The sequence below is a fragment of the Eumetopias jubatus genome, unplaced genomic scaffold (genome assembly GCF_037043125.1).
Source record: "Eumetopias jubatus isolate StellerSeaLion01/CBP00866 unplaced genomic scaffold, mEumJub1_p1.0 scaffold_2, whole genome shotgun sequence".
NCBI lineage: Eukaryota > Metazoa > Chordata > Mammalia > Carnivora > Otariidae > Eumetopias > Eumetopias jubatus.
In genome coordinates this window covers 59,984,420-60,012,029 of record NW_028274808.1, presented here as the reverse complement: position 1 = coordinate 60,012,029, position 27,610 = coordinate 59,984,420, and the positions used below count along the sequence as shown (strand labels likewise).

Genomic DNA, 27,610 nt, shown 5'->3' with positions numbered 1-27,610 from the left:
ATAGTGCTGAGTTGTAGGAGAGCGATGGTAAGGAGGTTTGAGATCCCAGTAGATTGTCCATAGTTCAACGCTTAATGCAAGTCCAGGTTCAGATGGTAGGTTGAGCAAAAGTGGGTTGTGTGAAGCCTATGGTTCTCGAACTGGGGCACCACACCAAATTGACAGAGGTGCTGTCGTGTTTGACATTTCTGATGCAAACACAATGATACTCAACATCTGATAGATGCAACTGCCAACTTGAAATGGTTTAGAATTTCAACATTAGAGCCCCCCACATTCTTCTCTGTGACATCATATCTTTTTGAAACTCAGATTCTGATGTGTATGTGTTGATAAAAAGCAAGTGCCACATGAAAGTCAATGTGCAACGTGAAATGAGGCTGGCTGTGCCCCATCTGATATCAAGAGTTCTGCAGTACGCAACAGATGCATGTATTCATTAGTTAGTAATTGTGGTTATTTAAGAATAAAATAATACTTTTCTTTCAATTTATATGAATTTGTTTTTTCAAACAGTAACTAAATTGTTAAGACCTAAATACTTAACATGTCCTTTCAAAATAACTAAATAAATGAAGCTGTTAGGGATATCTTTTGGCTTAGGAGCACCATAAACTATTACTGAGACACTTAGGGTCCCATGGACCAAGAACCTTTGGTTTAATCTCTGGGGAGAGAGGGAAAGCTTTGAGGCACATTTGAGAGTGCACCAAAAAGAAAATGGAGTGACTCTTTGAATTCTAAATTCTCAATGCTCCTAGTCCAAGTCGTCTTCTGAACTGACCTTCTAGAATGCTGGCCTCGGAGCCTTTGCTTTCCTGGCAGAGCCTGAAGGACTTCTTTCTGGGCAATCTGAACATCCCATGAGAAAGAAAAATTGATACATGTGATATGGGAGTTTCTCCAATGAAGAGGCCATCCACATCACCATAGCGGGAGGGCCAAAGTTGGCAAGCTCCTCTGTCTTGCTCAGACCTTCTAATTAACTCAGAACCATGTCAGACAAGAAGAGAGAAAAGACCTCTGAAGAAACATCTATCATGGATGATACAGAAGAAAAGAAGCCACTCCCCTGAAAAGCAACTTGGATAAAACAGACTTGCAGAGAGAAGAAAATGTAAAAACAAAACAACACTCCTTTCAGATAAGAAAATCAGTGCATCCAAGAAGTAAAAATTAAAAAGCTTTTGGAAGAGGGGAGGAATGTTTAGAAAACAAAAAGTTCTTGGAATGAAAAGTTGGTAGCAGAAATAAAAGTTGAGGATATATACCATGAAGTAGGGCAGAAAGACAAAAAAGAATATAAGAGAACAAAGGTAAAAAAAATTAGAATATGCTGGAGAACTTGCTTAAATAGACTACACATGTATAATTGGGATTCCAGGAGAGAGAACAAAGGAGGGAAAGAGATTATCAATGAAATAATTTTTTTAATTCCCCAAATTGAAAGATACCAGTTTCCAGATCGAAAGGACTCACTGCATGCACAATGGATGCAAATAAATTCACAGCAGTGTGCATCGTGAAATTCAGAATATCCAGGATGAGGAGATGATTCTGCCAGTGTCCAGAGAGAAAACATCAAGTCACATAAAACTAACAAGATCAGAATGACTTAGGACTTCTCAGTAGTCAGGCTAGACACAAAGAGACAATGAAGCAAAGCCTTCTAATTCTAAAGTAAAATTACCTCCAACTTAGAATCCTATACCCTGCCACACCTTCGATTCCATATGAAGATGTAGTCAAGAGTTTACAGACTTGCAAGGTCTCAAAGGTTTCCCTCCACAACTCTTTATTTGGGTTGTGCTCTACCACAGCAAGAGAATTTACCTAGAAAGCAGGAGATCAAATGCAGGCAAGAGCCAAAGGGAGCCCGCCGGAGGGTAACAGCTGTGCGTCAGGAATGGAGGCCAAGTCCAGATTGGAGTAGTGTGATGCAAGAGACAGACTCATGGATGTTTTCATCACGAAGAGCTCATTGCCACTGCTTCGACCTTTACCCTGATGACAGAATGGCAGGATAGTAAGCCTGACCCCAGTTCTCTTTTGTCTTGGCCTTTCATGCTCTCCCCTCCCTGCCCTGCCTCCTGGTTCAGCTAAGAACATTCATTTCATCCCTCCACCCCCACCATTCTGACTTGATCTGGTGCTGAGATTTGGAAGCTGGCCACATTGAACTTAAAAACAGAAAGCGTGAGGATGCTTACTCCACCAAACTATTCATGCTGGCTGTCCAGTTCCTGCCCACACTTAGCCCCGCCAGACTTCCGCACCGAGGTGAGCTGTAGGTTTCCCAGGACTCAGTCATGACATTGTCTGCTGATGACTCCTGTGGGGGCTTTTGTAAACTCACAGGGATGTTGCAGCCAGTTTATACCCAAAGATAGTTCCTGTGAACTTTCTCGAACAGTGACAAGTTTTTTTCTTTACGCTTATGACTCAATTTTTTAAAACTAAACACATTTTTTGAAGGATACATACGTGATAAACATAACATAATGAAAATCAGAAGACTGATTATGCTCCTCAAAAGGAGAAGAAGAAGAAAGATTAAATTGGGGAGCACACAGGGGGCATTTCTAAAGTATTGGTAGTTATTTTATTTCTTAGACTTAATGATGGGTGCACAGGGGTTCGTTTTATCATTACTCCTTAAACTGTGCATTTAAATTAGCCCCCCCAAAATAAAAATACCCTCTATATAGTTTGCAACTGTAAAACAATCCTTTTGAAAATTGTATTTACCCACACTGAATCTCATTTTGTTGATTTTAGTCCAGGTTCTTTTTTATCAGTTGTCTTAGACAAACCATGTGGTTTGGGAGGTAAAAGCTGGATTTCTTTTTAGTTAGGCTGGACCCCAAAGAGGAAAACAAATAAGGGCTGTGAAGGAAAGCATTTATAAAAATGTCCCCTTATTACCCAAAGGACCTAGTAATGTTATCCTTGCTGCCTTATCATTTTATGACATTTGGCAAACAAAATTATTTGTATTTAACCAAGTGTTAAGTACATCAAAACTTTGAATGAAACTCAAGGTTGAATTCTGAGAGATATTTTAGGTAACCATAAAAAAAATTTATCACCAGCAAAAATAGTCTCTAATTTAGTAATTTATTCCATTCCATCAAAACTTTTCACTTAGGAAAAATGGATTAAAATGTATCATAGAGTTATTGGTAACTTTAAAAATTTCCATTTTCTAAAATGGACAGTTTTAAATATAGATAAGTAAGCCTCTAACTGCCTTTATTTGACATAAGCAGTCATTCCTTGATTTCTGTTTCTCATCAAAATGTATTTTACAGATGTCTTAAAGGTCTTTTTGTTCAAATAAGATGCTACCAGATAAAAATGCAATATAACAACCTAGCTCCTCTCATTTCCTCATGGCTTTCTTCATTTTTATAATGTCAGAACCATATGAGCCATGATGCTCTTTCAACAAAATGGGAGCCTATTGTCAGTTTGTGATGAAATTTTCCAAGAGAAGAAAAGCTGAACAACCTTTGGGGCATTTTATCTAGTACAAGTCACTGAGATGTAGCAATGCATGAAGATCACTAGAACATCCCAATGCTTTTCTTTTGTTGTTGTTCCATGAGTTTGTGGCCTTTTCTAGATGTTTCATCAGCTATCAACTGTACAGGACTATGCTTTTATGCACTAGAAGTATTCCTGAAAACCCCATATAAAATAAGTATTGCTCAATCAAATTTGAAACAGTCTTTTTGTAAAACAACTGTTTACTTTTTTCCTGCAATCTAAATTTCATCCATACACGTATTCAAAAATATTTATGGAGAGCCTGCGGTGTCAGAGATGCTGGCAACATACCCGTGAACAAAACAAATGCTTTCTGCTTTCACAGAGGCCAGAGTCAAGGGAGCGGAAGTGAACAGACATTTCACAATAAATTATTTATAGGTGTGAGCGCTGTCTCCAAGGAAAGTCTGCCATCTTAAGATTACAGTACAGGTGGTGGATCTGACCAAGTCTAATCAAAAAAGACTTCTCTGAGAAAGTCATGTTGAGGTGGAAACATCAGTTGGAGGGCTCAGAGACATAAAGGTCTGTGACTTTGCAAGGAGCCTCCCAAGAGCCAGAGTGCCCAAAGCTCAGAATGAAAGAAGAGGAGAGGCACAAAAGGAACCTGGCGAGTAGCAGCTGCCTGATCATTTAGGGTTCTGTGACCATGTCGAGGATTTGTAATCTATCCTCAAAGTCATGGAAGGATGCGGTGATGACAAAATTTCATTCTCAAAGGGGCCCTCTGGTTTAGAAGGGGCAACTGTATATATAAGCTCAGGGTTTTTAAAAATGGCATAACTAAAAATCACAATCATAGATAACATAAGAAGGAAATTTCAAATTGTCAAGATCATCACTCCAAAACTGCTTTACGTCATGTCTGCTAGATAAGAGTTTATCCTGTTTCTGAATGTAGGTTTCAAGGCACAGAATTTGGTCTGTGTTTACAGTTAGGGCATTATCTGCTACTGAACTGGTGATGGGTATTTCTCCAAGTGTCTCCAGAAACTCCCATCTTTTCAGCTATGAATAATCCAAGGTTGAGAGAAGCCCTTTCCAGAGAGCGCCGAACGCTGGAGAGTTAGTGCAGGGACTCAGGCAGTGGTGCCCCAGGCAGTAAGCACCTAGGTGCTGCTGAAAGCCAGGAAGGCTTCCTAGTTCCCTGCAGCATCTGCTACAGGGAACAAAGGTGACCTCCCTCTGCCTGAAGCCCATCTCTCAGAGGACAGCCAGTCCGTGATGGTCTTTTTCCCCAAATCTCAAAAGATGAGGCTGTTGATTCCTTCTGATACCAGCATGTCCACATTTCAAGCCCTATTCCAGTATATCTTGTGTTTCTGAGGACGCACAGCATATCTCCTTCTGCAGATGAATTTCCTATTAAATTACTTGGATAGTGAGAGTAATTAAAAATTTCAGATTCAGGAAACTTGTTTCCCATCCTAAATCTTTCTTTACCTCACTAATTTTACACTGAGTTCCTTGTGCCCTGAACTAGAAAAAAAATGCAGAACAACTAGAGAGGCTTTGTCCTGTAGGGAGAAAAAAAAAAAGCTCATGGGAGGCAGGATGACTATTTCAGCATTTTGACTTTATCGTTAATTAACCATGACCTTAAGAGAATCACTTTGGACCTCACCTGAAGAAATGAGAGATTTGGGCTAGTCAGTCTCTAAAATCCCTTACAGTGGTGATATTCTAAGTTTTATCCTTCTCTGGTTAAATACACTTTTAACTCCTCCTGTAACCATATGTATTCAGTTAAAAAAATTCCAGTCCCTTGTCCCTTTCCAGATGCACCTCGCTTTCCAAACTGTTAATCTTATGTGATGCTCCAACTTGAATTACTTCCACATTTTTTATCTTCCTCTTCATTTGGAATGCTAAGAACTCTGTATACTACCTTCAAAAACACACAGGATTACCTCATACTCTCTCTTGTCCTATTGTTTTTCTTCTGGTCAGTGAACTTTTTCATCACATAATAATTGCGTACTTCAAATGTATCCGTGTCTCTCAAACCTTCACTGATTGAGACAAAGGTGAGCAGAGGTGAGCATGCCTGAATTTATGCCTTCCTACCCATTACACCACAGCCCGTTTTATAGGATGTAGTCATAATTTGAGTATGATTTATAGAAACACCTTATTGAAATTATAAAACAGTATAGAGCCTAGGTACAGAATTTGAATAAATAAATGTTTCTTTGTGCTATTATCAACACTATAGCATTGGAAGTAAATATTCTGCTAATATTGAACCCAATTGGCTTTGTTTTCACCTGGGTAAAAATTGAGAAAGCCAGAAAATTATGTAGTGTTATCCATATAAATCTACATTTGCACTGGGTATACCAAATGGGTCTCTTAAAGGTCTGTTTCAATCGCAGAATTTCAAAAACGTATATTACTCAGTGGTGAGACATGAAATGAGCAATCAAAGTCAGCTCATCTTAAGTCTTATGAGGCCCAATGTCACCATATATAAAGCTACCTGATACAGTATAACCCAGTGTGGTCAAGTTGTATTGCCCCCAGAAGTATTCCAGTGAATTGTGGAAAAGCTGGAGCCAAATATGAGCCAATATTTTTCACAATTTCTAACACAGGAAGTCTTCAGGGATCCCATCGTCTCAAAAAGAGAAAATAATATTATTTGAAACAAAGCAACGACATTATTAAGAACTTAAAATAACTTGTAATTAAATAAACGCCAATGAATGGAATTCATGAATGGAATATAAAGGACGACTTTTCACTTTATACTTTGTAGTTTGTTTACATTTGTTACTTTTATTTGTTTTAAAAGAGATATTTAAAGATCCTTTTAATAGGTAAAAATGTTTTTATTTTATAAGGTAGCACTTTTTTTATTCCCTCATTCCATCTTTTTCCCCAGATACTACTTTCATTAATTTAATGTGTATCATTCCAGTTTGTATTTTTATATTTTTATTATATATTTAGCTAATATCCAAAAAATATTTAATACTATGTTATTTTTTAATTTTTTTATTATGTTATGTTAATCACCACACGTTACATCATTAGTTTTTGATGTAGTGTTCCATGATTCATTGTTTGTGTGTAACACCCAGTGCTCCATTCAATACGTGCCCTCTTTAATACCCATCACCAGGCGTTATAACCCATCCCCCCACCCCCCTCCCCTCTAGAACCCTCAGTTTGTTTCTCAGAGTCCATAGTCTCTCATGGTTTGTCTACCCCTCCAATGTCCCCCCCTTCATTTTTAGGAAGGGAAAAATAAGGTAGCACTTTTAACCTGCCCCTGGTACTTTTTCTTCCAGTGTCTAAAACATAATCTATGCGTTGAGACAATTTACTAATTTTTATTACTGATCATTGAATTGAAGGAAGACCCATTATTCTACAAGTCTGAAAAGTTTGCCCTTAGCTGTCTGTCAGAGAAGGAGGTTGGTAGAGAAGCATTTTCTCTTCTCCACTTATATCAACTATGGCTGCACAATACAGCATCCCCTAAATGAGTGTCTTAAAGCAGTACCCATTTGTTTAGTTCATAATTCCGTGGGTCAGCCATTTGGCTTGGCCTCAGCTGGGCAGTTCTATGGTCTGTGTCAGGCTTTGCCAACCTCAGTTGGACTACCAGTGTGGCTGTGGTCAGCTTCAAGGTTGGCTGGGAATGAGTTAGTCTAGGTTGCTGTCTGTTGGAATGGTTGATCTCTCTGCTCTGTGTAGCCCTTCTTCCACTGACCAGCACAGGCTTATGCACCTTGGAGCTCAGCAGGATTCCAAGGGATAGAACAGAAGTGAGCAAGGTCCCTTGAAGACCCCTGACCAGCATCACTTCTGCATTCTAGGTTAAAGCAACTTACAAGGCCAGCCAGCTGAAATTCAGGGATTGGGGAAATAGATCGTACCACTTGATGGAGTTGCAGAGTCACATTACACACGTCTGCACTCTGCGTGGATGTAGAGAGGAAAATAATCGAAGCCATTTTTGCAAAAAGTCTATAATACAAAGTCTTACACTGCCCACATAATATGGGAATAATCAATACAGTCTCTTTTTTTGTGGGAATCTGAAATATATCCCTTCTCTTAACATTTACTAATATCTATTTTATTGGTAAAATATAGATATTCAATTTAAAAATAGTTAATACACTCTAGATCTAGCTTTTTAATGCTAACAGTTTCTATTTACTGGCAGCAAAGCATTTACTATGTGCCAGGCAGTGTCCCAAACACAGTGTCTAGCCTGTTACAAGAAGAGGTGGTTGTTAGGAGTATGGAATCTGGAACCTGACTTGGCTTGGATTCTGATTTTACCACTTGTTAGCTATGTCACCTTGGCAAACTAATTAGCCTTATGGTGCTGCAGTTTCCTATCAATAAAATGGGCTAATAATATTACATCTAATTGTAAGGTTAATAAAAGGATTAAATCTATTTTCAGTGCTGGTAACTGTACCTAGCACCTGATGAGAGCTTTGTAACAGTCGGCTGTTGTCATGGTCATGCTCATCATCCCCCACAGTAACCCTGTGATGGTTAATTCTATGAGGCATGATTAATCCAAACCCTATAGGTAGTTTCTGTTATTATCTCCATTTTACAGAGAAGAACACTGAAGTTCGGGGAGCTTGACTAAAGTCACAGAAGCAGGATATGGCAGGACCCTTACTCAAGCCCCAGTAGCAGTTTCAAGTCTGGGCTTTTCACGCTTCACAGCACAACACCACCACACTGTAACAATAGCTTCCAAAGTAGTTGTCTGCAGGCCCAGCATTGACATATTTTGTTATTTTCCCCATTGTCAGCATTTCAGAGAAGGTTGATTTTCCCCGCTAATTGCTTTTCAGTTGGGCCGACGTAAAAGGCAGCAAAAGGCAGCCGCATTGAAGTTGAAGGAACTTCCGCATTACTTAACTAAACTGGGCAGGAGGAGAACGGAGCTGGTGTCTACTGAGCATCTTTCACATGCCAAGTGCAGGGATATACCCTTGGCAAATATCTTAATTTATCTTCACAGATACCCCATTAGGTATATATTGTCCTCATTTTATAGGTGAGGAAACCAAGGCTGATCTTGCCTCAGGCACAAAGGATGAGTCTGATGCCAAAGCTTTGGCCCCTGTGCTGAACTGCTAAATTCAGTGTAGAGAAACTCTATTGTGAATACTTTGTAAAGAGATTGTATGGTACTTGTTACCTGATTTGCTTGTTTTAGAAAGGCAGAGGCTCTGACCTCTTCAAGATGATCTTGTGGTTTCACTCAAATGAGTTATTCTCTTCTCTTCCCTTCCAGAGGAGATCTGTACCCTAGTTATCGCTGAGACTTTCCCCGAAGATGCAGGGATTTTTACATGCTCGGCAAGAAATGACTACGGATCAGTAACCAGTACTGCCCAGCTGATTGTTACCTCAGGTATGCGAGGAGTAAAACATGGACTGGGTTCTGTTCCTTAGCACTTAAGTGTGTGGTTCACCACTGCACAAAGAACTACCCCAGAGGAGAGCTCAGCCTTTAGGAATGCTTGCTGCCCCTCCAGGAGTTATCCTAACAAACAGTGTCTCATCATGAAACAAAGGCTTTGGGGGAGGGGGAATGGAAGTGGAGATGAAAAACAGAAAGATAATGACAGTGTAGCAACTGAACACACAAGGGGCTATTTTCTAAGTCATGCAACTTGGTCTTGGAAACAATGGATCCGGTTTCCTAACATCCTCATGCTAACCCAGAATCATGCTGACAGCAGAAAGCCACCTCTGAATCAGAGGTGCGGTCGCTGTTCTCAGCAGTGCCAACTGAAGAGCTGGGACTTGTACAAACAAATCATTGTTTAAGCCACGATGGAAACTTCTGAAAAAGTAATACAAGATAAACCTAATGTAACTTGGAGAAGCTGTAAAGACCTTAGAAATCAAATTTCATTGAAAATGAGATGTAACTCTGATACGAAAAACTAAAGCAGTATAAGCAGTGTATTATGCTGTTAAGGCCAATATTCAGAACTGTCTGGATTTTTTTTTAAAGATTTATTTATTTATTTGAGAGAGTAAGACAGAGCATGAGTGTGGGTGGAGGGGCAGAGGGAGGGAATCTCAAGCAGACTCCCCGCTGAGCAGGGAGCCTGATCTCATGACCCTGAGATCATGACCTGAACCGAAACCAAGAGTCAGACACTTAACTGACTGAGCCACCCAGGTGCCCCTGGATATTTTTTTTAAACTCAGAAATGTACCACTAGCAAGGGCAACCTGAAACAGCAGAGCTCCTGGAATGTACTCAAAAAATAGTCCTTTATTTTCTTATAACTTTAGTTCACTATTTTCTGCTATTACTAATTAGCTTTAGCCTACTTTTATTGTCTCATCACTGTTACTTACTTTACAGTAGTTTTTAAAATAGTGCTTCCACCAAGCCTGGCACATAGTACATACAATAGGGGATCAAGAAATGGGCCGTGGCTGCTGAGACAGACTTGGGGAGAAGGACCAAGCTGCACTTTGGTCTCTCTGGAAAAGTGAAAAGTTGGTGCTAGGTGGCAGCAGAGGCACAAACAAGACTGGCTTAAGGATATTAGAAGAAAAGAAAGATATTAAGAAAAGAAAGATAAAGTTCACTGGATGGGTGATGGAGTGGATCTGAATCAGTACTTCAAATGGGAAACAGACAGACCACAGTTGGAGCTGCAGAGCAGGGAGGATCCCGGTGTTCGATTCAGAGGTGGCTTGAGACTGTCCCATCAAATGGGCATCACGGGAGTGCGGTGCTCCAACAACATGGCTGAAACTCTGGGCTCTAAACATTGATGTGGCAAAGATTGGTGTGCAGTATTGCCCATTTTCATCTGGGGTGCATCTGCTGTAGGCCGAACGTAATCAGATATTTTTTGAGCTTTCAGTTGACCTCAGTAAGCATTTTTTGAGTACATTCCAGGAGCTCTGCTGTGCTCTGGGCAAGGTGAGGAATCCAAGGAATACACGATCTTATCTCAAGATGCTTTCAGTTTGTTGAGAGTTAACGAGTCCGTTTCTTTTGTACTGGATTACAGCCGTGACAGTCATCTGAATTAGAAAAACATTATAAATGAGATCATAAGACATTTTACTTAAATTCAGAATTCTGCTTTCCTTAGATTTAAATAGAATGAATATCCATTACCTACCGCATAAAGCCTGTATCATATGAGCTAATGTCCATGAGGCATAGGTAGGATGTTCATTCGGATCCGCGGGCTACAGTGTGAGCCAACAAAACAAATTAGTTGATATTATTTGTGTTGTCATTTTTGTTTTTTTGTTTTTTTGTTTTTTACCAACTTCTGTGTTTAGATGTTGTTTGAAATTTGTTAATGAATTGGTAGCTGGTCTCCCCACTTGTGGGCCCAATCAGGAAATGAAACAGGTAGCAGTCCCTGAAAAGCAGTTTTGAAGAACCAGACCCCCAAGTTGGCTTTGCTTGTGCATCGTATGAGAGAGCAGGGGAGCTACCTTTTCTTTAACAACTTAGTGGGGCATAAGGGATTCTCAGGTAGTCTCTGACAGCATGAAAATAACCGTTGAACTATAGCATCTTATTATTTCTTCCTCTCTCCCCCCCTTCTTTAGCCAACACTGAAAACTGTAACTATGACTCAGTGGGAGAATCCAACAATGATCACTTCCAACACTTTCCACCTCCCCCTCCAATCTTGGAGACGAGTTCCTTTGAGTTGGCTTCAAAGAACCCATCTGAGATCCAGCAGGTGAACAGCCCTGAGTTAGGACTCGGCATGGCAGCCCTTCAAATGCAGTTCAATTCTGCTGAGCGGGAAACAAATGGAGTCCATCCCAGCCATGGAGTAAACGGACTGATGAACGGCAAAGCGAACAGTAATAAATCTCTTCCAACACCAGCTGTCCTACTTTCACCCACTAAGGAGCCACCACCTCTGCTTGCCAAACCAAAACTGTGAGTATTTCTGCATGGTTTTTGTAATACTTTCCATACCCCTGCTAAATTGCCTTTCTGGCCAGGGAAAGCCTTTTGCCTGGACTCAGCTATATGGCAAGTTGCCTTTTCTGCAGGCAAGTCGTCCCTGGCTGATGTGACCTTGCTAACAAGGTGGGGTGGGGTGTCCTTAAAAAATATAAAAGATGCCTAAAAATGAAGAAGGTAAATGAGAAGCTTGGTGAAATGTACCCTTTGCTAAAAGTCATAACTGGTTTCAGCTGTAAAAATATCTGTTCATGGTGTGGCCTTCCAATGTATAGCAAGGATGTAGCCACTCCTCAGAGGTGATGGGAAAAGAGATCTACTTTGAGCTCGCTATTTTAAAAACATTTACAAATGTCTTAAATTTAAGAATCAGTAAGGAAATCTGATAGAGATAATCCTGGGAAGACTAAAAGCTGAGGATGGAAATTCAGTGTGCAGAACCTGAGGAGGGGAGTGAACCCAGAGATAACAGGCCCCTCAGGAAGAAGAGTGCCCCTTACCACGCAGCCTCCTTGGCTTTGGAATTCCATAGAACTGTTTATTTCCATGAATACCACCTTCATATTTGACATCCATTATTTTCTTAGGATGGTAAACCTTGCATGAACTGTCTTCATTGGCACCACACAGCAGAGAGTTGTTATGAATAGAGCCATTACGATGTCAGAGAGTGGCAGAAATCAGTGAGCTCAATAGGTTCTGTCATAGCATAATGGACTTGAATTACTGCCCTGATAGAAGTCAGTGGAGATGTCATATATAATGTATACATACCTATGAGGTCACGTTTCCATGAGAATGAATTTGCCAGAATCTAGGAGTTATTGTTTCCCTAGGGTTGAACAGCCTACTCTCATCTCTCTGTCATCAGCTCATTTGTTAGAAATGTTAGAATGTATACGATATTTTCAATTAGAATGTCTTACATTTGTACATCACTTTGTTTACTCTGATTTCATGAGCCTTGTTAGACTAATCAAATAAATCAGCCACAAGAATGTGTTAAGTTAGCAAATGGGCAGACAGTTTTAGAAGAATAAACTTCTGGACAATCTTGTGTTGCGGTTTCCAAAATCTTTCTATTACTACCCTGCACTTCATTTTGCATTTAGGCCAAGCTCGTTTTTCAGGTAACAGAGCTCCTAGGTGTGTATACAGTGGTGTGAAAAATAGCAGGTGAACACTGAATACCTGTGCCCCGGCTCCCCTGAGACGCTGAGCAGGTACAATGAACTGAGACGTGGCAGCCTTACAAGAGGATTATACCCTGGTAGCTCCAACCCATAAAATTAATTGCCGCTGCTGACTCCTTTTACCTTTGGATTTTGAATATGTATTTGTAGTGCTTTTAATGAAACGAGGGACCTGCTCTCCTGGGGAAGACTTTTAATGATGAGGACCTGACTGTGCTCTTGATTAAATGAAGTGTATCTACCATAATGGCTATCATAAATTGGATATGAATCACAGGAGAGCAAACATGAGCTGTGAACAGGCGTTTACAGCCCTTCTTCTCTCGGGACTTTCAGCAGCTCGTCAGCTCATGGCTCTCCTTTACAGAGATGCTAGTGTGTGTGGTGAGGGTGGGGTGTGTCTACAAAAGAGAACAGTTCTGTGTTTAATGAGAAGAGGAGTAACATAGGGGCACCTGGGTGGCTCAGGCGGTTGAGCTTCTGACTCTTGATTTCGGCTCAGATCATGATCTCAGGGTTGCAAAATCGAGCCCTGCGTTGGGCTCCTTGCTCAGCAGGGAGTCTCCTTGAGATTCTCTCTCTCCTCCCTTTGCCCCTTCCCGCACTCATGCTCACGCTCTCTCTCTCAAATCAGTCTTTAAAAAAAAAAAAATGAGGAACTTAAGTACAAGTTTAAAGAGTGACACCGTGATTTGCTTATTAGTCAGATATTCAATACAACATAAGGTAGAGGATAAATGGATTTTAGTGTTTAATATATATAAAGGGGTTACTCCCTGCCTCCTGAGGAAATTTAGGGAAAGGCAGAGAGTGCCTAATCACAAAACCTGGTAGCTTAGAAATAACATTACTTGTACCAAGTTTTACCACTGTTTTTTTTTTTTCCAAATCTTTATGTACTTAAGTATATCCTTAGAGTATCACTTAATTCTTTTCATATTGTATTATTACCTGCCGTTTACTAGATAGAAAATAAAATATGTGATGACACCTTCAAAATACATAGTTTAAAGTTTTCTTATGAGGTATAATACTTTTTTGGATTTGTTTTAATTACAAAGTAAATGCATGCTTGATGGGCCAATTCAAACAATAGGAAGTAATTAAAGAAAAAGTGAACGCTATTTGCTTTTCTTCTTCCATCCTGCCTTTTTGAAGTTACCAGTGTTACTTGTTTGGTGTGGTCTTCCACTCCTTTTGTATTCTCGTGGTATTTTCTGAAAAGTTTTCTCATTGTTTTAAAAGTGCTATCCATTGATAGCGGAGTGTTCTATCATTCCATGGAATGACATCTGCAATAACTCAGAATGGCATTGAAGTTATTGATGAGGACCACAGGTAACTGCCAAGTACATTCTTACACGTGTCTATTTCTTTTTGGACACTGGGGAGAAAATGAAATTTTGCCTCTTATTGTTGGCAGTAAAAAAGTATGCATTGCTATAATCTTTTTCCATTAGCCTGTGAGTTTATTCCCTTTCATGAAAGGAGAGGCTTATATTTTGGGAATTCATGGTATCTCATTCTTCTGAATCATTTGTAATCAAATAGGAAACAATTAGGAGGGGGCAAATAATAGGAATTAAAATGTTTACTCTTGGAATAAACTAACCCAAAAATCATGTTTGACTTGTCAGATTCCTGAGGAAAGATCATTTTCAAAAAGAAAATCTCTTTGCATTTTTTCTCTCAATAGTTCCAATACTGATCATGAGAAGAAAAAAAAAAATCAAAGACTAAAGTGGAAAGATAGAAATGTCATGAATTTTCTTTAGCAAAGTCCAGCCCTGATCCCTTCTAACCCAACTGAAGTCCTCACCAGTAGCTTTGCAACCCTCCCAGACCTCCAGCTAAGTCTGCCCTACCTGCCTGAGGGCGAGTTTCCCTGCGTAGTGTCCTGTTGGCATCCACTTCAGTTTCTGCATCTCTCAGTGTCTTTGTCTCAGATACTGTCCCTCAAGTGTAAGTTTAACACGATTCAATATAGACTGTTCAGTAAGTGCATAACTTTACCACTTGCTGTGGGAACAGAAGTGCACTTAGAACACTACACAGGAAAAAATTCATAAATGAGAGTTACTTATGTGGCTTAATGTCTGATACTCAAAATCTTCTATCACAGTGCGAAGAAAAGAAGCAACATGATGCTTAAGTCATATTTCTTATCACAGAAAAAGAGAAAGGAATAAATATAAACCTAACTTACGAACTATTTGTTACATTATTTTCCTTGTTCGGAGTGCACCATATATATCTATTGCCTCCCACTCTCTGCAAATTATGTTTGAAGATTCAAAATAAACATAGAGCTCAGTTTGTTAATAGGAAACAAAATCCCTGCTTCTCTTTCATTCCTGCCAAAACACAGTTCTTCAAAGGCATGGATATGCATGGGATCCCCGGGAATAAACCCTAGAGGAAAACTTGGGAATGCCAAATTTAGTAGGTGATTTGCAAAGCATATAGGAAAGCATGGTCATGTTTTTCCACTGAGCTCACCTCCTGAATTAGACCAAACAATATCTAAATAACATGCTGCTTTCAAATCCCATTTGCTTCTTTCTTTTTCATATTCTTCCTGTCTTGTGGGAGGGAGGTAGAATATAAACTTGTGTAAGAAGCAAAATGAGAAGTCCAACGGGAGATTTCTAAAGGGTGAGTCAACAGTCAAGTCCTTGCACCCAGAAACAGGACAAGTCAGCAGATAAGATGATACATGTTCGCCACCCTGGTGCTGGTATTATACACCTTAGCCTGAAAGTCCATGCCCTTTGACTGGAAGAATGATAATGAAATGTTTTTCAGAATTTTTAACACGCTTAATTAACAGCTAAGCTAGGTATGGATTTAACTCTCTTTGCTCCTATTCTTACTGCTTTCTCTTCCGCTGGCCTCTAAAGAGAAAACAGCAGCATCATTTCCTATCTGAAAAGGGTAAAATGAATCAGGCTTTTTGAAAGAGTGGCATTTCACTACCTTTGGTTCTGTCTTTGTCCTTTCTCTCAGTCCCACCCTCAGACACCTACTTGCTCCTGCAGTTCTCGTCTCAAGAGAGTGGGGCATGTTCCATAAACTCCTTTGTACTAAGGTCCTAGGGATCTTGTGCATCACGGCAGTGCAGTTGTGGACTGATAAAGCAAAGCCGCATCTTCATGCTAATAAGCGATTATAAGCAGCGTGCGTCGTCAGAGACCCGTCCTTTTCAATGCGTGCACGGGGACAAGAATGCTGTGTTGGAGAGATCGAAGAGGAGGAAATAGCAGCCTGTATCCCTCTCTTTATCAGTGATTGAACTGCGCCCGGCTTGCTATATTTGGAAGTTCCTTAAGGTTTCCTCCACACTTCAAGCACAAGTTGTTCCCTTGCCTGGAATGTTCTACTCCCCAGAATGTTCTGCTACTAATAGCTGGCTCCTTCTTGCTTTCGACTCCCAGCTTAATGTCACCACCTCCCCTGACCACCTAACCTAAAGCTAATTCTCCAGCTATTCAACCCAGCTATTCTCCAATAAATCATCCTCTTTCATGACCGCAGAGCATGTAACTCTTTCTGATAGCTTCCTATTGACTTCTTGTTAGTGTGTGTCCTGCTTTTGCCCCACTACTATACTGTAAGCTTTTTGAGAGTAGGAACCTTAACCGTTTTTCACCAGGACCTAGATCAGGGCCTGGCATGCTCAAAAACATTTCTGAATGAATGAAGCAAGAACAGACCAACAAAAAGGAAGAGCAGGGCCTCCCGTGATTAGAGCAGGCCTGTTTGTTCTATTTAACTTCACACCTAGATGTGCTGTGAGACTTTTGTTTTCAAACCTTACCAGTTCCAGAATTTTTCCACCTAATCATACTTTTGCAGCTGACCTCATTCACCTTATACACGGAATGATATGAAGAACTAAATAAGAATCCTCTGGACTAAAATACGTTGGAAAAGTTTGTCCAGCCAAGTTACTCAATTTAGGGACCCTTTCAACTCCTCCTCCTTTTCTCCTGTGTTCTCATTTCATTAACGTCTTACTTTAAAACATCCTGGAGAAAGTGAGACATTTGGAAGGTCTAAGAGGACATTTTCCCTCTCTAGTACATACTTACAGTGTCTGTTGGCCACAACACAATCAAACTGCTAGTTCAAGGTGTGTGTACTTGACATGTTAACACCCCCAGCAGATGCCAGACTTTTGATGAAAGGCTGAGAGCTTCTGTGCTACTCCCTTCCTGTCCTGTTGATGTTGGACTGCTGCTCAAACTCCAATGTGTGGCTTCGTCAGTATGACTTAGAAAGTTGAACATTTTTCCATCCTTTAACCTCTACTAATTGGGAGGCAAGAACTCACTATATCACTGACATTAGAATATAAATGGTTTCCTGGGTTCTATTCTATAAGCATTACCTTCTAGGTTTAACACGCAGGCAAGGAGAAGATCAACACAACAGTTTGGGGCAAAATAAGCAACAGAGGTCAAAGAGATGCAGTCATCAAGCAATTGTGAAGAGGTCCTTAAATGTACATAAATGTATTTAAGAATCTAGCACTTTGCATTCTCTCACTGTTAATTGAGCATCTGCAAAGTGTTGGATAATGCTGGGTGCTGAGGACACAAAGATGAGAAAGACAAAAGCATTGCCTTTGAATATCTATAATTTAGTATTCTCAAAGATCATATTGGCAAGAACGCACACAAGAATTCTATACATCTTTTAACATTATGTAAATCTTGTAGACCAATGACGGATTCCTAAATTAATTTCAGTGCAATGCAATTACCTTCTCTTCCCAATTTGAGGTTTGGAAGATAAGCCATTCTGCTTTTGATCCTGAAAACTTAATAGGCGCCAGCTTCCATTTCTGGTTAAATGGTTTTTGTTATCTGCTGAGTCTAGTCATATAACAAAGCAGTTTAGTAGTAGAGAAAGTGCAAACTATGAAACCAGAAGGGCCTTCAAAATAATATTAGGGCCAAAAAAAAAAAAAAATAGGGCAGAAAGTAGTGTTTTCCATTTGTTATAAAATCACGTGTGCATGCACGTGCGCGTGCACACACACACGCACACGCACACACATTCACCAGGCACATTGGAGAATGGTGAATAAGGAATGTGGGCAAGATCATGGCCCCAATCCTGTAGCACCTGGCTATGCATGCAGATAGGCTCATCAATATGATGATGACTTTGCATGAACAGTGTTGGTTGGTGTTGGATCACTTTAAAAACAACCCCTCCCTGAAATGGAAAATTCAATCAAGGAACTTCCTGAAGTGTGAAACCTTTAACTAAGGAATAACATTTTGATGTATTCTTCCTCATGATTTTTTCATGTAAAAATTGGCTCTGACACAGTGTCACATTCTTAGATATTAGAATAACAGTTCTTTGCCATGCTAGTGTTTTGGTGAATGTAATGTTTTAATTACATTTCCAAAAGGAGGTTGAGTCATTTATATGGCTAGTAGTCTTATTTGATGTCTAAAATATAGTTGGAAATACTTCCAGATACCCTATGTACATTCAAAGTGGTACTCAACCACCCGTAAGAAATACTGTATGTATATCAAATATTAGATGCTTTCCAAGAAAGAGTACCACGATAGTGCAATATTTCTTCAACATTTCCATCTCATCTTGCCTCAGTATGTATGAGAGTTCCTTTAGTGATTACAAAGTAAGTTGAAAAAAGTCCATGCCCGGTAGGGGCCTTTTTGAAGGGAGAGGGCTCAGCTCAGAGATCAGACGGAGCCACATATGAACAGCATGCTCAGAGATGATGCCTTGGATCTCCTGTCAAAATAACAATGTAGTGTTAAGCCCCCCCCCAAATAGAAACAGTTATATATGCAGCTTAACATTAATTTTATGAAAAATAAAATCTTAAACCACTAAAATGTGTATTTTTATTAGAAGGAAATACATCAAAATAATGCCATTGGTTCTCTGGTGGAGTTTTGAGCAGATTATATTTTGTTAGTTAATCATGGGTTTCCAGCTTCTTTTTTTTTTTAAGATTTTATTTGAGAGAGAGAGAGAGAGAGAGAGAGACAGAGATAGCAAGAGAGAGCAGGAGCAGGGAGGAGACAGAGAAGCAGGCTCCCCGCTGAGCAGGGAGCCCAATGCGGGGCTCCATCCCAGGACCCTGGGATCATGACCTGAGCTGAAGGCAGATGCTTAACCGACCAAGCCACCCAGGTGCCCCAGATGCTCCAGATTTTCAACAATAAGGTTTATTACATTTGTAATTACAGAGTATTCTTTTGAAGGAAATAAACACTTCTAATTCTGTCTCCTCCATCTTCCCTTCTGCATTTAACGTCAGCTCATTCTTCTCTTCATCATAGATGCTCCCTGCTCAGTAAGAATAACCAAGCTAAATTTTGAGCATAGTTGGAAGCAGAATGTTCTGGCACTGAATGCTCTCACTTTCCCTCTTGGAGCTCCTCTCTTCTAGGAGCCAACGGCTTCAGGATTCCATCTGGGTTTCTAGAACCCACCTTAGGAAACCCTCCCCAGAAAATGTCCTAAACTCCAAAATGACTTTGCTTTTCCATGAATGCTTTCTCTAACACCCCCACACCAACCAAAACTCCCATTCTTTCAGTTGTACATCTCAAAAGTGACAGGAATAAGATAATTTTTCACCTTAAAGCCAAAAATAAGCCAACTGTTTTGAAAACCAGCGTTTAACATATAGTCCATAGAAGGCCTTCCACAGAAAGGAGGATGAAAACTTTTCCCTCAGAAGCAGCAGTGAAGGGGAAAAGATGTGGGAATGGAAAACTGAGATTCCAAGTCAAATAACACTATTACCAGTAAAATAGGTGATGAAGGCATTTGCTGAAATAGGAAGGATAATTGTGGTAAGCGTGAAATTAAGAACAGTGAAAAAAGCTGAAGACAACTCTGAGAAGTGATCAGGAGTACCGAGAAAAGGAGTCACACATTTCCTAGCAAGAGTGAGAAACCTATATTAGACTCAGTGAGCATGTTTTGTGACTTTATTTCAATCATAATCTGTACTCTGAAGGGAGGAACTGGCAAGATGCAGAAGTATAATATTTAAAGTCATGGTCCTCAAGAAGTGTTATTGAAATCCTTATTCAAGCCGTATGTGGTGTCAGAAAGGAAATGGTAAGCCAGATTAGGACTTAAGGGGGGAAGAGCTACAACTCAAGAAAATGGAAGTAACAACAAGAGGGAAAATGACCCAAAGGGAGAGTGAGATGGGAAGATGGGGAAAGGGACCAGTGGTTGTGGTCAGAGGACTCTGAAAGGTCAAAATCTTAAGAAAGAATGAACCTCCAAGTGATGAAGGAATTTCAGAGATTATCTGTGTGCGTGGCTAGTTGAGGTGGAAGTTAAGGTCATCACAGTAGAGGAAGTGGTCAAGGAACCATGAAGTCAAGATGTTAGAAGGAACTGAACGTGGATGATGGCCAAAGGTGATGGTGGGAAATGAAAGGCTAAACAGTAAAGTCATTGAGAAAAGAGGAAATGGCTGAGGTTGTTGGTGACAGGCAAGGAAGAGAGAGATTGTAGGTGGAGCACAGACTTCAAAAGAGAAGCAGATGTTGGGTGATGATGGCAAAACTGTTGTAAGAAAAGCGTTGGGAGGGGCACCTGGGCGGCTCAGTCGGTTAAACGTCTGCCTTTCAGCTCAGGTCGTGATCCCAGGGTCCTGGGATGGAGCCCCACAACGGGCTCCTTGCTCAGTGGGGAATCTCCTTCTCCCTCTACCTCAGCCGCTCCCCCTGCTTGTGTGTGCTTTGTCTCTCTGTCAAATAAATACAAATCTTTAATAATAAAAAAAAGAATAACATTGGAAAACAGGGAGCATATGGGGCCCTCCATGCTTAAAGAAGGTCATGATGAAGTTCGTAAACTCATCAAGGGAAGAGATTTCAGTTAAGACAAAAGCATTTCTGATGAGAATGGAAAGTGAGGATGTTGGTTAGAAACAGTCAAAGAATCTCATAGACAACAGAAGGAATCTGGAGAAGGATCTAAGGGACAACTAGAGAACGAAGAAAAAGGAGACAGCTGTAGGGGAGAGGTTTGCATCCCAGGAGGTAAGCTGAGAAAATAAGAGAACGAGAATATCCTGGGGAATCACTTGCCGTTATTTCATGAAGATTATTTGTAGTTGGAAGCTGATAGAGCCATTTCCAGTATAATCTGCACTTCTTTTTAGTGCCCTATGTCAGTTACGTTTCAGCACCACGATCCATTTTACGGTTCCTAAACTTTTCTATTATGAGGCTGACCTTAATTGGGTTTTTATTGAACAAGCCTATTTCCTATATTTGGATATTTTGAAACAATTGTTCTCAATTAACGAGTCTCTCATCCATATATATTGGATTTCACTTTGTGTCTTCAACTTTTACTACTGGAGAATTTATTTCTGTGTACTTTGGGCTAAAATACGGTAGGTTGCCAATTTTTTACCATTGATTTTTTTTTTTTTTTTTGCGAATGTATAAATTTTTCATTCAAACTAATACATCACCTAATGGTGAGAACATTCGTAACAGGGAGGTTTATTTTAGTTGGTTTCTATTACATGTGTAAAAGCAGACGGTTCATTTTCTCAACAAACCTAAGAATGACTACTTCCTTACTTGACTAAAGTTATGATTATACAGACCTTGTGGATAACACTGGAATCTATGTAGATTTTTGAAAATCTTTTCCATATGTGGCAAGGAATTAGATATTCTTTCATTTGGTTTTAAGAATAATTCATATATTAAGCTAATTCAATAAACTATGCAGATTTTCATGAAACGAGTTGGCTGGAAAAATCACATGTAAGTTGAACACATAAATTTGCTTCATTATTCAAAAGGGAACTGTAAATTGCAGAGTCTCAAACTTTGCTATACTAGGTTCGTGTCTTCTGACCTCGGGATGTGAAGGTTCCCACAGGTATAATACTGCCTGCTCTGTTTCTGAAGGCTTCTGTGAGTATGCACATTGATTGTAAAGGTTCTTAATCCTGCTCAGAGGAAATGCCCCAGCAAATCTATCCATCTACTTAATTTCTACATCCGCATTCCCACTGTGTTCGCTCTACCCCATCACTGTGTTTGCTCTACCCCATCTCAACCTTGAAAATGTATTTGCTCTGTGCCCTGCTCCATTTCACAGTGTTAAGTCTGTTTTTGTTTTTGTTTTTTTTTTTAAAGTGGAATGATGGAGGTATCTACAGTGGGTAACATTTGAGGAACTCTAGATGAGAGCCTCCTGATATGAAGCTAGTAAAACCATGGAATCACCAATATACTATCCAGATATTTTTACTTTACTATGTATGTCAGGAACCAAAAAGAGTTAGGTGCAGCTATCTGCTATTCCTTTTCCTCAGAAGAGTTTATAAATAGGTCAAATATGGGTAATTATATGCCTCAGCTATAATTTTAAACTTGCTGCTTTCCTAGTAATTGGCATTAAATGTGAAGGTTGTGAAAGATTTCTGGAAAGACCACAAAATTTTCTTGTCCTCATTTCTTTCTTTGTTCAAATAGTTCATATGCCATCTGGTTTCAGGAATGTATCATTATATTTAATGTTTGTAGGGAAAAAAAGGCATAAAAGATGGCCCGAGTTCAATGCAGTGCAAAGTAAAAAAGTCTTTTGTTCTCTGTACTTTCTAAAATCAAGTTTATAGTTTGGACTTCCATATAGTTCTAGCCACGGGGGAAATCCTTGCTCTGGATGATTGTGTTTTCATGACTCGTGCTCTCCGCTCCTTCATAGCTCTTGCTTTCCTCAAAGGGCATCCTTTAAAACAAATGTGAAATGATCACATTTATTTGTATTCTAACACAAAGCAATTTTACACAGAGAGGAGAGGATTATTCATGATGAAGCATTCTAGAATAACATCAAGAGTTCCACTGCATGTTTTTGTTCTAATTATTCTACCATTAAAGAGCAGAATTATATTTGGTTGTGTCATTATTAAAACTTTCTGATACTAAACAGCTGCCTTACTAGAGAAAAGTCTATTAAAGAATTTTTTGTTTTTACCAAAACTTGGCAGAGGGAGGTTTCTAAAAGCAATTGCATGGCTCCAGAGCATCCTTTTGCTTGAAAAGTTGATTTACACTGAGGACCCTTGTCCCCGTTTCACCAGGATAGCAGCTAGAGAGAAATTTGCATTTTGTTATTTTGCATTATAACCAATGAACAAAAGCTGCCTTTGTTGACTCTGAAGTTCTGCCTGGTGCTATACCGTGAGCAACCGTTCTGCTTTTGCTTTGTAGCTGGTGTCATATCTAATCTGCTGTCTTCTCTGACTGGAAGATCTTCGAGTAGATGAAATGCAGGCAGGCAAATATGCAGACTTGAACCTGCCCCAAACATAGAAATATGGATTTGAATGGAATGAGGAGAATGCGAAGGGTCCATGCTAGCAGGAGGTATCTAAGATGTCTGCCAATTTGGAGTGTTTTGGGGAGCCCAGCCTGTGACTCTATATCTGTGTCGTGGGGCTGAGTGGGAGGTTGGTTTGAGTTAAGTTGACATTTTTGTAAGTGCATAACCTCTGAAAAGTGACCAGAAGTTACTCCAACTTTGTTGATGTCTGCAGATGTATAAATGAAAGTTTTGAATCCATGTCCTTCTCCCACATCAGTCAGAACTGTACACTCTGAGGAGACTAGAATAAAGTAGTTTTAGATGATATGAGAAAATAACCATGCTCCTCTTGCTAACTGCATTCTGCTTGGTTATGGGCAATCTGTCAGATACAATCCCAAATCAATAGGTCTTTTTTCCTCCTTGTGTCAGATTTCCTCCATGATCTAATTTCATATGAAATTTATAAACATCAACATTTCTTATTCTAGGAAAGTATTCATTTCTGGGGTCATGGTGAATTTAGCATGTACTGCAGTTTACTGTTTAAAGGTAAAACAGGATTATCATGGAATTCATAAAAATTGAAAAACCACCAAATACATTCCTAAGCCAAGAGACTTACATCTGGCACCAGACACTCCACCCCTAATAAAGGCAAGTAATGGTTTGGATATTTATTCTGATAGAAGCCATTGTTGTCATCCTGTACTTAGAACAAGCAGACATTTTTTTGACATTTTTTCCTCCAGAAACTCTTCTTGCTACTACTTATGTAACCTGGACATGTTTCATAGTGATAGGACATTTCAAAACAAAGAATTATTCCACCACAAAAAATTATTTAAGAGACTTTATACAAATATGAACAATCAGTATTAATTACTGAAATATTTGGAAAATGACCCTATGGCACATTTGTGCTTTATTTTTCCAGTCTTGGTCATGGATTTTTTTTTTTCTACACTGAACCATTTTTTTTGTTAGGTCTCATTGGGACCATCAGTGCAGCTAGTCAGTATCTTTTTTGTTTTTCTCATGACATCTCTCTGCTGCAAAAGTAGTGCCCCTGAAATGCAGAAGACCTCCCTCCTGGAATTCCCCATCCTCTGCTCCGTTCTTGACTAGCTCTCAAGGCCTGATGCACAGCCGTTCCCCTAAAACCTCCTTCAACATCATCCTGGAAGTGCTTTTCACCTTTTTCCTGCGCTGGCTCCCTCAATTCCTAAAGGCTCTCTGTTTCATTTTTTTTGTTTTTTTCTCTTATTTACCAGAAGTGCACCCTCTGGCAGCTTTCAAAGAAAGAGTGTAGGACAGATTGTTTCTGGACCCTACTTCTCTGATATCCTCACACTGAATTGATAGTTTGGCTGGGTTTGGAATTGTAGACTTTACCTAAGATTTTTGAAAGAATTGCTTCAGATCCTTCTAGTTTCTTGTGTTAGTATAGAGGAATCCAATGAGAATCTGCCTTCTGGTCCTTTGTGACTTTTTTCCTTCTAGAATATATAGAATTTTCTCTTTATCCCTAGTACTCTGAAACTTCTTTGATGATATACAGTATTTTTCAGACACTATAGAGGATATTCAGTGGCCCTTTCGATCTTAAAACTCATGGGTATACATTCTGGAAAATTTTCCTGTATTTTTTTTAAATTTTTTTATTGTTATGTTACTCACCATACATTACATCATTAGTTTTTGATGTAGTGTTCTATGATTCATTGTTTGTGCATAACACCCAGTGCTCCACGCAGAATGTGCCCTCTTTAATACCCATCACCAGGCTAACCCATCCCCCCACCCCCCTCCCCTTCCTGTATTATTTTTATGTCCTCTTCACTTTCTCTGTTCTCTTTCTGAAACTTGTATTAACGTGATGTTAGAACTCCTAAACTGATGTTCTAATTTTCTTGCCAGTTTTCACTGAACTTTCTCTAGATCTTTTCATTTTGTCTTCCAAATGTTCTGCTGAACTTATTTCTATCATATTTTTATTTCCCAAGACGTTTTTTCCGTTCTCTAATTTTTTATGGCATCCAATTCTGTTTCATGGATGCCATGATGTCCTTTATCTTTTTACAGATATTAATCATTGGAGTTTCCTTTTTGGGGCATAGAGTGACTGTTGTTATAATTTAGCTTCCCTGCATTTTCTCTATTCCTTCATGTTCCTTTTCTTCTCCGCGTTTATTTGGACTGAATTTCATGTTTGAGGGTTTTGTTAAATGTCTCTTTGGCACCAACAAGTTGACTGGGAGCTGTGATTGGTTGGGATTTGTCACCTGGTCGGCATTATGCTAGGATTGAGCAAGGACCCCAGTTGCCAGTATCTACAGGTCTTTTCTCATAGGTTAATCAGTTTCTCCGGAAAGAAAGGTACTCAGTTTCCTTCCTGGAGCAAGGGTGGACAGGACTGGTATTTGCTTGGCAGACAGCATTTGGGAGCTGAACGGGAGAAAGGGGATGCCTTTCATCATTTAGTAGATACATTCATTTAATTCCATATCCCCATCTTCAGCCTCTTGTCTTGCTCTTCCATTCTGCTGTTCCAGGTGTTTCTGGATCTGTTTCATACTGACTCTGTGTCCCAGTAATGGAAACCTCCTGTCTCCTGACATGGTGGAGGAGGAATGGTTGACTAGCTGCAAGAGCAGTGGAGTGGGCACGGCTGGTCTCCTACAGACTTTCAACCTATCCTCTAATAGCCCCATCCCTCTCTCCTACCTTCTGAGGATTCTAGTGGTCAAGTTTTCTATTGCTCAAATTAGCTTCCTTCTTGTTTACTTCACCTTCTGCAGCACTTAGATTTCCACTTTCCTATCCTGCTAACTTGGTGACAACTCATCCATTCACTTTTTATTCCAGTGAACTTAAATTTTTTTACTTTTCTCTCTCTTCGCCTCCTTCCCCTTCTCCCTGACTTTTTCCCTCTCCCCTTACCTGCTCCCTCTCTCCCTTTTTTCAGGATTTAAGGGAAGGAGCAAAAATAAATGTATCTATTCAGTCCACTCTGTTTAAATAAATGCCAATTTATGGCTTTGGACCTTTTTTATTATTTTAATTGTCGTATAGTTAACACATAGTATTATATTAAGTTCAGGTGTATAATATACTGATTCAACTATTCCGTATATCACCCAGTGCTCATCATGACAAGTGCACTCCTTAGTCCCCATCACTTGTTTCACCCATCCCACTTCCCCTGTGGTAAGCATCAGTTTGCTCTCTCTAGTCAAGAGAGTTGCTTGGTTTATCTCTCTATCTCTCTCACTCGCCCTCTCTTTTCCTTGCTCATTTGTTTCTTAAATTCCACATATAAGTGAAATCACATGGTATTTGTTTTTCTGTGACTTATTTTGTTTAGCATTATACTCTCTAACCTCATCCACATCATTGCAAATGGAAAGATTTCATTCTTTTTTTTTATGGCTGAATAATGCTGCTATAAACATAGGGGTGCATGTATCCGTTTGAATTAGTGTTTTTGTAATCTTTGGATAAATAGCCAGTGGTGTGATTGCTGGATCATAAAGTAGTTTATTTTTAACTTTTTTTTTTTTTTTTTAAGAGAGAGTATGAGCATGGGGGTGGGCAGAGGGAGAGGAAGAGAGAAACTTTAGCAGACTCCTTGCTGAGCTCGGGGTCTGATGCAGGGCTTGATATCATGACACTGAGATCATTACCTGAACCGAAATCAAAAGTTGGACACAGCCAACTGAGTCATCCAGATGCCCCTAATTTTTTTTTAACTTTTTGAGGAACCTCCTCTGTACTATTTCTGGAGCAACTGCACCGGTTTGCATTCCCACTAACAGTGCAAGAGGGTTCCCCTTTCTCTGCATCCTTGCCAACATTTGTTGTTTCCTGAGTTGTTAATTTTAGCCATTCTGACAGGTGTAAGGTGATATCTCTTTGTAGTTTTGATTTGCATTTCCCTGATGTTAAGTGATGTTGAGCATCTTTTCATGTGTCTTGTTAGTCATCCATACGTCTTTGGAGAAATGTCTCTTCATGTCTTCTGCCCATTTTTAAATTGGATTATTTGATTTTTGGGTGTTGAGTTCTAGAAGTTTTTTATATATTTTGGATAGTAACCTTTTATGGGATATGTCATTTTGCAAATATCTTTTCCCATTCCATAGGTTACCTTTTAGTTTTGTCGATTGTTTCCTTTGCTGTGCAGAATGGACCCTCTTTTTAAAGGAAGATTTTTTTTTTTCTAACCTAAGAAGGCAGTATAGGACAGAGACAGAATTTACACCACTGACAAAACTAGGTGACCTTGGATAAGCATCCCACTGCCTCTAAGTCCAAGTTTCTTTTTCAGTAAAAGGGAATTATGATAGTACCTAATCAGTACCACAGGATTGTGGTCACGTGAAATAATGTGTTGTCATAGAACATGCCACAGGACAAGTACTCAGCTGATACTGCCTATCATTGTTTCTTATAAGAGAATGTTAATGATGAATATTTTGTTACTTGACTATACATACAGAACGTTTCTGAAATAAGCAACTTGCAAAACTTGTAAAAAAAATAAAAAAAAAACAAAACGGGT

At 39.5% G+C, this 27,610-nt stretch overlaps 1 protein-coding gene across 2 annotated transcripts in view; it reads left to right on the top strand.

Moving 5' to 3' along the window:
• Nucleotides 1-27,610, top strand: part of PALLD (palladin, cytoskeletal associated protein) — a 388,100-nt gene that overhangs the window by 173,255 nt on the left and 187,235 nt on the right. For both annotated transcript variants that reach the window (XM_088021011.1, XM_028104419.2), the window contains exons 8-9: nt 8,825-8,944; nt 11,131-11,473. In XM_088021011.1, coding sequence (XP_087877137.1) covers nt 8,825-8,944; nt 11,131-11,473 — 463 coding nt within the window. The remainder of the gene's footprint in view (nt 1-8,824; nt 8,945-11,130; nt 11,474-27,610) is intronic.